General features: G+C 34.8%; 1 protein-coding gene across 1 annotated transcript; it reads left to right on the top strand.

The window, feature by feature from the left end:
- Window positions 1–3531: 3531 nt before the first annotated feature.
- LOC139710781 (CD151 antigen-like) lies at window positions 3532–11305 on the top strand (the record flags this gene model as incomplete). The annotated part of the gene is made up of 4 exons (XM_071622691.1): window positions 3532–3654; window positions 5275–5472; window positions 9422–9496; window positions 11207–11305. Coding segments are annotated over exons 1-4 (495 nt in total), but the record flags the coding sequence as incomplete, so codon positions are not given.
- Between the last annotated feature and the right edge of the window lie 698 nt (window positions 11306–12003).

The raw sequence follows: 12003 nt of genomic DNA, 5'->3' as shown, positions 1-12003 counted from the left end.
AACTTTGGAAAAGTAAGTTGTTTGAATACTGGAATGTTCGGCGATGAAATCAAAGCAGAACTACATTTGTGGAATTACTCAACAAAAGTATGGAAAGAATAAACAATTGTAGTTATTGAATTAAAGCTCAATGACATTTTCTCATTTCTTTGTTATTCAGATGAAATTCAACAAAATACACTGAGCAAAGCTGAAATGGCAAAGACTCGGAAGGAGTTTAAATGCTATTTTTGTCACAAATTAATCAAGCCTGTTAACATGCCATGAATCATGCCAGTAATACCTAAGTGAATGTACATCCCACAAGTGTTTTTCCTTTTTAGTGCAGCTATAGTATAGATGGTACAGAAGAAAATGTTTTACAATTCTCTTTGGGAATCAGTCTGAAAGGGATTGTAGGCCTTATAGTTTTGCATGTGATGGGGATTCTAGGTTTTATTTCACGATATTCATTTTTTTTGGAACATCTTTTTGACCCACCTTTTATAGGACCACTTTGTTTTACTTTGTGTTTGGATATCTCAGCTATTTCAAAACCAAATTTCATCAAATAAACATTTATTTCCTCTTCAAATAGTATGCTCTGTAACATTTTATACGCATTTAAGTGGTTTAGATATTTTACAAAAAGTTAAAGGGGCATTCCAGATGATTTTCATAATTGTAGTACATACATCAACAGCATATGGATTTGTGGAATTTATTGTGGCCTTTTAGCTGAGAAACAATACTGTAAAAAAATCTTTTAAAAACAAATTACACTGAACAATGTAGAGGACATACTCTCTAAAAAAGATCGAGTGAAAATATTCACTCTTGAAGGAGTGAATAAAAAGAAGAGTGAATTTAGAGTGAAATTGGAGTGAATTTTGAGTGAAAATGTTCATTTTCACTCATTTTGGAGTGACCTCAGGGATCACTCGAAGATTTTGGAGTGATCCCTGAGGTCACTCTAAAATGAGTGAAAATGAACATTTTCACTCAAAATTCACTCCAATTTCACTCGAAATTCACTCTTTTTTTGTATTCACTCCTTCAAGAGTGAATACTTTCACTCGATCTTTTTTACAGAGTAGGAGCCTCACATACAATGTATTTCAGAAATGAAGCAGTGCAATTCCATTACAATACAGCATCTTAACAAGTTCACTTGTGTAGAATCTGTGCTTCTTTTGCTCTGCTTCCTCGAGCTCAAACTCATACATTCTCATGGTGAGGCTGCCATGTCATCATCCTTGTTGATTACAATATAGTATAAATTTTGAAAATATTCATATTCCTCATCCCAATCATTGTAAATTCTGAAACTTTATAACTCATTCATAGTTTTTCAAATGTAAAAGTTTGAAAATCATCAAGGTCTCCTTTAGAATGTGAATCCTGATTTCAACCAATAAATATACCATCCCCTTTAAAAATGCTAACTCACTGAGTCATAGAGACCACGTTCTTGTGGCTTGTCTGTGATTTTTTTCCTTTATAACTTTCATTTTTTACATTCTTTTTTTACTTTTCATTGTTAGGTAGAGTAAAAAAAAAATAACTTTTATGACTTTTACTTATAGTGAATGATTCATCAAACCTTTTGTTGTTTGTGTGCAACTATTGTTTCAGCTGCAGAGTTTTCAAAAGTATTTTTGCTGCTACATCAAAACTTTGGACTCTTTAATAATGGACAACAGAAAATCATGGAATGTAAAAACCACTGTTTAACTTTTGGGGCAGTGATTAAGATTTGTGTTTTAAATTATCACATTTAATGTATATGATATATGTAGGCCTATACTTCAGTTGTATCACAAAACACCCTACTGCACAAATATTTCACAATGAAGCTGCAAATGTAAGGAGATATTGATACAATGTGTAATTTTCTCAATAAACCATCTTGGTGATGGTTAATTCTGCAAACGGGTTTTAGTAAAACAATTGTTAACATTTAGTATGCAATGTATTTAACAATAGACCTGCTTAACATAGATGTAAATACTGGTAAGCATTTTTATGTAGGCTGTATTTTCATCCCTAACTCATTGGTTTTAGAACTGTCTTTGAAAGCATTAAAGCTTTTTTCCCACCATATCTTCAAATGCTAATCATTGCTACACAATAAATTGCTATAAATATGATGGCATCTTTCTCTGGACTGAGCATATTAAAATTGAATGTTTCCATGTCAAATATGAGTAAAAGCCATTCCATGTTACTAGGACACCAGGACCTTCAAATTTGAAGTTCAACCAGTGAAGGAAAAGGATTCAGATTTGACTAGGTATAGGTACACCTGGGCCCCGTTTTATCAAAAGATAAAATTGATTTAAAATTTCTTTACCACACAGGCTGCTACAGACTTACAGTTGAAATCAACTATATAATCAATTTTAACTCTTCATAAAACAGGGCCCTGGAACAGCAATCATCACATTTGCCACAAAATTAAGAATAACTTGAGGGCTTCCATATAATTAAAACATGATTTTAAAACATGAGACACAACCATGGGGAATCATGAAAGTTATGCTCAGTCTAGGGGAAAGCATATTATAATGTCTTATTAGTACTTTACCAGTGATGGCCAGATGATACCATTGGCAGAATCTTGAGGAGAAATTTTCCCTTTTTTATGGGAGTATCCAAGTCATCTGAAAATCATTGTAAAGTGTATGACATGTAATTATGTGTATTTAGACAATCTTTTGGCCACATATGAGTGACGACCAGGGTATTATGAATCAATAGGCCTACGTGTCAGCATGCATTGACATTGCATACATAGTTCCTTTAATATGTACAATTTATGATATGCAAAAGTGAGGAAAAAATACTTTTTAATTTTAAAAGATCTTTACAGAATAGCTGCAGAAGTGCAGTGCTACTGTTGAACATGATATCAGAGTTATTGAGGTCTGTACAGTCGAAGTATGAGATTACCTCAGATTCATGCTGTGTGTTGCATGACAGGGAGACAGTGACAAATTGTGTTGCCACAACAGGCCAGGGATCAACAACCTGTGTTGCCACAACAAGCCAGGGATCAACAACCTGTGTTGCCACAACAAGCCAGGGATAAACAACTTGTGACATCGTCAATGAAACTCTGGCTTTGCTAGTTCCCCTTCAACTAGGAAATCATCCTTCAAAAAGGAACAAGGCTATCTATGTGTACATCATCGAGGGCACTTGTTTCTGATGCGGAGTTTTCTAGTGTGCCAGCTGGATCGTAGAATTTTTGCAAGTTAAGGGAGAGTGTGGAAAACATCAGTTTGGAAGGCTTGCCTATTGATGCAGGCCCACGTCATCTCATCGCAGTCCTCCTTGCGGAATAACCTGGATAATAGACGGTGTTCTGTGTAATTCTTTCTTGTTTTGAAGCTAGGCCGAGAAGGAATTGTTTCATCCTTTGAGGCTTTACCTAGTCAGCCAAAGAAGGCATTTATATAAAGACCACCAAAGACATTCCTTGTGCCCAAACAGGTGTGCCATTTGAATATTTTTGTTTTTTTCTGTGAGGGTTAGAGAAATAGCGCCCTCATGGCTCCGAAGGAGAGACTTGTCATGGAAGAACTCATTGAGGAAGTTCCTGAGCGGAAGGAGCTATCGGACCAGGCGCTCTGCTTCCGCGGGATCATCTACTGCTTCAATGTCTTCTTTGTGGTGAGTTGGATATGGTGGTTTTTTTTGTTGTTTTCTTCCTTCATTTTTTTAAAGCTTGGTATCAATGGTCATTTTGCTTACTCTAGCAGATTGTCTCAGAATTTGTTCAGGATTTCTGTTTTGTCAAATACAGCATTACTTTGAGTGTATAATGCAAATTTTAGAATTTAGGAAGTTAAAAAATGTATTAATGATAAAGTGACGTATTTTTCTGAATACTACCAGTATGTTTTAATTGATATTCCATGATATTAGGACAGCTAATCATACCATACTATGGAGAGAATGAGATTCACACAATTGTAGTCTGTGATTTTATCTGGATACCTTGATACAAAATGCATCATCAACCTGAAGTCAGCTGTAAGAGATGTCATAATTTCTTCAAAGTAAATCTTGATAGAGAAATGTTTGTGAAGTATACATACAGTATCTTTAATCTGTGTTTCCCTTTGAAGTGATTGAGCAGAATAAGATTTACAGGTACATGTATGTGGTACAGTTGTATGTGGTTGTGAGAAAACTGTTGTGTCCATACAATCATAAACTGGAAAAAATAGAGAAAAATATCAATGCATGTTTTCATCGGACTTTGTGAAATTATCCTGTATGTGCTAAATGCACTTTCTAATAATGGACCCATCGTGGATCCTTGTCTGGTTAATTAATGCACCTAAGTTGAAGGATTCAAGGAAATATAATTTCATGTATGTAAAGTTGTAGATTAATGGCATTCAATATATCAAAATACTTTCCATACAAAAAGCAATATTTTAACGGCATGTATAATGGAAACTAGATGTGCTAGTAAGCTGGTCTATTAATTGCAATACAAAAAAGTGACTTCTTTATTGTAACGTGGACTTTTAAACCCTAAAGCCCAAACAAAGTTCTGGTACGCCTGCAAAAGTTGTCAAATTTCGCTCCCAAATGTTAACATATGCTTAGGAAATGTGCAGGATAACGATGTTATAACAAGATATTTGATGGGGAACGACGAAAATGTGAAATATTAATCAAAAAGGTTCAGTCTCAGTACTTACCCGAACGGGGTCAAGCTAAACTCGGACTCGGGGATAACTCGGCTTCGCTTTGACGGCGGGATGAGTTGTAATGGTTGTCCCTCTGATTGTAAAGTGTTGTCCTATGGGACCGGCCTGTATAAACTAGCGCTTTGTGTTCTGGCTACTCGCAGTAATGGTCCGAGTTGTTACAACGCGCGCATCAAAAACCTCTTTTGCGCGCATGCAAAATTAGTGTGCACCTATCAAGCACCTCTAAAACAATCAAAGGCGCTTGATAAACAACAACAAAAACTCCATCACTCCGTCACTGACCAGGGACGCTAACCTGGAAGCATTAAACTGCACAATTCTTGAATATGAGACCATTTTGAAGCAAATCATTTTCACACAACAATAGATATACAATGAACTCTTGAATGAAGCCCATAAGGATTGGAACAAACATCTTCCAGCATTTCCATTGATTCCCACTGATCAGTTACTAGCCTTCCCCTTTAAGACTAACCCTCCCTGTTTTATATTCGGATTAATAATGAACCTTATTGCATTTTTGGATTTTTTTTTTAATGGACTTTTTATCCCTAATATCTTTCAGTTTACAGGTGTAGCTCTGATTGCCATTGGTGTCTGGGTTCAGTACGATCACGTCAACGAACAGATTTCACTCCTCCTTGGCAATGACCTCTTCAAGATGGCGGGAAAGGTCATCACTGGAGGCGGGGTCCTGATCATCATCGTGGCTGTGGTTGGATGCATAGGGGTCCGTCTAGAAAACAGTTGTCTTGTCCTGATTGTGAGTATGCTGCCCTCACACACTTTAACCTTTTATATGCACCACTTGCTTTTAAGAAAAGCATTTTTGTTTTTCAAAGTTAAGTACCCGTAACTTTTCATACTTATAGGGATTGTATAGTTTTGGTTGAGACCTAACTTAGGTTTCTAACATATTTTGGTGAGATAATGAGAAATATCTTATGAAATATGCAAGAGCATGTAAGTCCTAGAGGGTTTATTTGATGAAAATTGGTTTTGAAATGGCTGAAATATCCAAAATAGAGCAGTCCTAGTAAAAGGTGGAGCCCATCTTTTATTAGGATCGCTGTGTTTTACTTCGTTTGTGGATGTCTTAACAATTCCAAAACTGATTTTCGTCTAATAAATTTAGAATTCCTCTTAGAATGATGTGCTCTGTATTATTTCCTAAGTAATTTTGTGGTGTCTCTGAAAGAGTTAAAAGTCCAATAATCCTTATCTCCTCCAAAACAAAACTGTCCCTTTAAAGTACTATGGCATGTTATGCTAGAAATGCAGTGCAGCAATGCTTTAGAGAAAATTATAAGCTCTCCTGTGATGTAAGTGATCATAGATTTTACTCTAAACATTTGTGGCATTATCCTGAAAGATACACACATACATTAGGCCCCCTAGTCCACATCAAATGAAATAAGGTTTATTAATTGGAACATGAAAATAGGGAGGCTTAGTCTTAAGTTTTGAAAGTCTGTAAAATAATATCAATATCAAAATAAAAATCCTATTTCACTTTTGAACTACTTTCAAAGCCCCATTTTCATCTTTGGACTAAACTAACTTTGTTTCATTATCAGACAAGCAAACTTTTAGAATAAACGTTCTGAATAAGAAACCTTCAGAATGTCAAATTGTAACCTATACACAACATCATATGGAACTATGTGATGTGACATGTATACAATGCAGCATTCTATAGTTAACACAACAGCCAAAATAATTTCTTTTCAGTTAATCCAAAATGACCCCATAATTATATCTTGTAATTTATCTACATGTACACTATGTTATCTGTATTTGTATACCCCCCCCCCAAAAAAAAAAAAATATATATACACTGATAGCAGATGTGTTTTCATATCAAATTATTTTACACAAAAGTTGAATATTTATGTAGGCCTACACTTTAATATGGGATACCAAAAGGTATTGGGTTTTTTTACCCCCCTCCCCCCCCCCCCCCCCCAAAAAAAAAAAAAAAAAAAAATGAACAAACACAAAAATACAAAAATAAACACAAAGATACATGTATGGCATTCCCTCAAACAAGCACACTCACAAGCATACACACACTCACACCTGTATGCATAAACACATTTAAACACATCCTTTACAGTGCTACACACTATTAGTATGTGTTTATAAATGAATGCTATCATGTACCTGCACACTTTGCATGTAGTAGCAGCCAGTATGATTCTGTAGTTACATCCTGTTGATAAGAATGCATCATGCACAGTGTACTTTAACGTTCTGCGCAATTTTAGTGGGCCTTCTAATTTCACCTAAACTTCTACGATGCCCAAAATAGAATATTTCCTTGATGCAATCTTAGCCATTTGAGTCATGGGCCTCTTGGTGACGATCACATGCTAATCATCATGTGTCTGGAAGAAAAGTTCACTGGGAAATTTGACAGAGATTTTCCTAGCTGTCAGTAGGCCCTATGTATTGCATAGATGCCAAGTGTTATTTTTTTTTCCCATTATTTTGTAATGTTTAGGGGGGTTAAAAAATTACTGGATTCATGGAAAAAATTCAATTTTTCACCACAATGTATTTAAAGTAACTGCACTAGTCATGTCTACTGCAGGGTATGTGAAAGTAATACTATTTTCATCAAAAAAACACATTTTTAGACCCAGAATAAATAATGCAAAGTACCACATTTATAGTCTTGAGTCAAGGCAGTGAAAAGTACATATTACAAAGTCTATTAAGTGAATCCAGCTATGAAATGATTTATATAATTAACAATTTGCCCTGTTTGAAACCCAAAGTTTCTTGTAATCAATGCTTTTTCAAGTGTGCCTATGGTTTCTCTATTACTTTTTAACCTGTTTTATTTTGTTTCCTTTACAAAGTAAAATGGGACTTATCTTCAAATGCACAATTATATTCCTTCCACTCATACGTAGTGTAACATAGCACTCATCCATAGTCCAATTGAAGTCTTCATTTAGATTGTGACCAAATACACTGTTTGTATAGCACATGTATGTGAATCTTTTTTTTTTTTTTTGCGATACAGTTGTCAATGATTCTCAAGATAATTCTCTTGAAAAGAGCTTTTTTTATGATTCTTTCCACAAATTGGGTGTTAAAGTTATAATGTAGATTGTGACCTATCATAGCCCCTCCATTATTTGCAAGGCATGCATGGCACTGACGTATGAGTGCATTCAGTGGTAATCTATAGATTATTCACAAGCAAGATGTCATCGCATTGAATGGCATTGGGTACGTGCGATGTGCAAAGTGAATGGACACTTTCCCCGATTCGGCTTTTAGTGCAATTGACGGCAGCACTGACAGCCAATGAGTCAAACCCTCATAGGTTCCCGATGCCTCTCCACACAGGATATGACTTCAGCTTAAACTCTGTCTCTAATTTCACGTCAGTCATTTCTTGGTTCCAAGCCAATAAAGTTCAGCAACTTTTATTTGTCCTTTTTGTTTTCTTTTCTTTTTGTGACATGCTTATCGGGGCATGGGGTATTATACATGTACATGTATATGTACCGTAACTTGAATGTGTATCATACAGTATATCACACCCTGTAAACAAAATCTTAGAGCCTGTGTTTATGTGGCTCTCTTGAACACGTAATCTTTGTAGGCTCCTGGTAGTGACTGACGTAGCAGAGAGAGGAACATACAAGGGTTTTGTGTCCATTATTTGTTCACATGATTTGTGTGATAGAAATGACCCTCGAAACTGACCTTTCAGAACTCCAGTGCATTAACTGTATAGTTCATGCAGGAGTTTTGATTGTGTTTTAGTGCAGCAACATTTTGTAGAAAGCAGAGGAGACATACAACTGTGTAGTTGTGGTGTTGTAATTATTTAAAATGTGTCAAGTATATAGCTATTGAAATGACATTTTGTCTTGAGGGTATGTTCAAGCAAGGACTTCATTTTCCTTTATAACAGATGCACCAATTATTCAAAGCAAATATCACATTTTTGTATGTCTCTATGTATTAGACCTAATTGATTTCTTCCTTTAAAAAAAGATAATAATTGCTATTGCTCATACACTGAATAATGGATGTTCATTTACGTTGATGAATTGCAATTTGTCAGTCAGATGCAGTAAAAGCAACTCAATGCAAGAATCATGAATTAAAAGCATTGCATCTGTTTTTATCTTCGAGATAATGCTGCAATATAGAACAGCCCTTGAGAGAATTTAGTCATTTTGTTTTGATATCATTTTCACCACACTGTACCGTATGTCCCCCAATAACGGGATTGACCCTCCGCAATGATTTCTTTAAAGATAGTGAATCAATCTAAATACAAATTCATCATCAATTCGAAAATCTGATTGTAATTTTTTTGGGGGGGATATACTATCTCTGAGATTTGTTGGTGAATCTCTGTAATATTTGTTCCAATAGAAATATGCCATGTCGCGAGTCTTCATGATACGTAATGTACACTCTAAGAAATATAGGTTCAACTTTGCACCTGTGCCATTGTCACACTAAGAGCACCTTTACAGGTGCAACTTTGCACCTTCCAGACCACTAAGCGCCTTTAACGGTGGAATCTCTGGTCAGAAAGGTGCAAAGTTGCAAAGTTGCATAGTTCAGCCTATAATTCTCAGAATGTATACAAATTTCAAGAATATCACAACTATAATACATTGTATTTCTTTATCCTTTTTCCCCCTTTTCTTTTTAAATCTCACAACCAAACACCACAGTACTTCTTCCTCCTTCTACTCATTTTTGTGGTGGAGTTCAGTGGTGGCATCCTTGGATTGGCCTTCTTGGCAAGTGTAAGTAACAATGCTTTTCAATTTCTTGAGATAAGGGAACCTCATTTTTATCTAAAGATCAAAACAATTTTACAATGAAAGCAGTGAAATGAAGGGCAACAGCTTGATAAAAACATGAAATGAGATATTGGTAAAGGTATAGACTAGATGATGGTGAATCAAATTCAAATTTCGCAAATACTAAAAACTCACACTTCTCATTGTCATAGCAGATTAAATTCAAATTTAATTATTTGCATATTTTTCACAATGAGTTACATTCTAAATACAGGTATAAGTTAAGCACATGTTATAGTGCTTTCTCACAGACAGAAAATGAAATACCTTTATTTGAATATACTGTAAACACACAATTGTCATTATTGGAACTTGGCAATACCTAAATTATGGTTGAGATTGTACAAGCATTTGAATAGAGAAAAATGATGGGACCTACATGAAAGCAAGCTTGTTTAACTATAAACTCCATATAATCAATGGTAGTGGAATCAGGTAAGTGAATAAAATGTTTGTACCGAACTCGATAGCAATACCAAATAGAATAATAATAATAATAGTAGACATTTATAGAGCGCCTTTTCCACTGGATGCAAAGCGCTAGGATGCAAAGAAAAAGAAAAGAAAAGATCACAAAATGAGTACATCTGTATTTTTCAGAAAAAACCCAAACATATGTATATATATATATGAAGAGTTTGTTGGCAAAAACCGATAAGTCCATATTTGCCAAATGGAGATATTTGCGATTAAAGGTCAAGAAAAATAAAGAGAATAATAAGAAATTTTTTGCTTCTTTTGACCATAACTTCAAAAATATACCTTTATATGTAGTGACCAATATATAATTTAAAAGGTATTATTTTGTACTTTATGACAGAGATTGTACTTCAAAATCTTAAAAAATGGACTTATCGGTTTTTGCAAACAAACCCTTCATATATATACATGTATATATATATATATATATATATATATATATATACACCGTGTATAGATCGTAGATGCAAATAAACAGTTTTGTCAAATGCTACAAGCACATTACCCCAAGTGATTCATGATTTTTATGTCAAGCGACTCTTTTCTTACTATTACCAACCTGCATTATGCATTGCACATTTTGTATTTTCCAATTGTCCTAGTAATCTTCTGAAAAATGATAAGTTTGAATTATGTAGGTCATGGCTGTTATTAATTCTTGTAATGCGCAGTAGAGTATACTATGCTGCATAGTGTTTTTGCAATACAGATGTCCATTGTTCTTATTGTTATTAATCATAATTATCAATATTATTTCTTGCATGTATCATTAGTATTCATATAATCATGATTATCATCATCATTATCATTGCGTATCAAAATATAGGCTTGCGAATCTTTGCTATATGATTGGTTCATGAGTTCAGTAAAATCCAAATACATTGCTCAAGCCTTGTATAGTTTTGTACATATACTGGATGCATGATGGGGAAAAGAATTGAATTTTGTGAATTTCCAAGCCCACTTTATAAAATGAATTATGCACAGGCCTATTTTGTGGATCAGTGAGAATTAGATGCTCTTGTTTAACTTTGGAAACAGTCTAAAACCCACTATAAGTTCCAAAGTTAAACTCACGCATCCAATTCTCACCGATCCAATCTGTCCTGTACATCATGTGTATATTTAAGGGACCATCTGATCAGTATTTGCTCAATGAAATTACTTTTTCAGGCAGAGACAGAGCAGAATTTGACGTGGTCCCTGAGAGATAACTATGGCGCTACAGGTGGAGAGGAATACACAGCAGCCTATGACTTCATCCAGAGAAATGTATGTCACTATCTGCCCATAGAACTGTAAAACCAGAAATTTTTGCTTGCACAAAATTTTTCATGAATTTTGTGAGGAGCCAAGATTTGTAAGATTATGATGCAGACTTTAATTCTTGTGTGCACATGTCTATATGGATTGAATGCCTGTGGCAATTTGCGAAAATTGCATGTGGTGAACAAGGTGGGCGAATTCAATTTGCTTAAAAATTTCATCATGCTGTGAATATATTTCTGATTTTGCAGTAATGTCTGCTTGCTCACCAGTTTCTCTTGTCAAGGAATCAGCTGCATGGAAAAGAAATTTATTTCAAATTTAAAGGTTGTGTACAGTTCTGGTCGAGGTGAAGATTGAGCTTTTAACGTTTTGCGACATATTCAGAAACCACTCTATGAAATGTCAAAGAGCATGCAGTTCTAAGGGGTATCAAAAGTTTATTCGATGAAAATCGGTTTGGAAATGGCTGAGATATCCAAAAACAATGTGAAACAAAGAGATCCTATTTAAAGTTGTGGCATGTCGCCTTTTATTATTAGCACTTTTTTGGATATCTCGGCCATTTGAAAACCAATTTTCATCAAATAAACGTTGAATCCTTCTTAGAATTACATGCTCTTTCATATTCCATAAGAGGCTTTTCATTATATCACTTAAGAATGTTCAAAACATGAATCCCTACCTCAACCAGTACTGTACAG

This window comes from Diadema antillarum, unplaced genomic scaffold (assembly GCF_040938485.1).
Source record: "Diadema antillarum isolate AM-2024a unplaced genomic scaffold, OU_Dant_1.0 seq00001565_RagTag, whole genome shotgun sequence".
Lineage (NCBI taxonomy): Eukaryota > Metazoa > Echinodermata > Echinoidea > Diadematoida > Diadematidae > Diadema > Diadema antillarum.
Note: the sequence above shows the minus strand (reverse complement) of the source record. Positions and strands in the feature narration are given on the sequence as shown.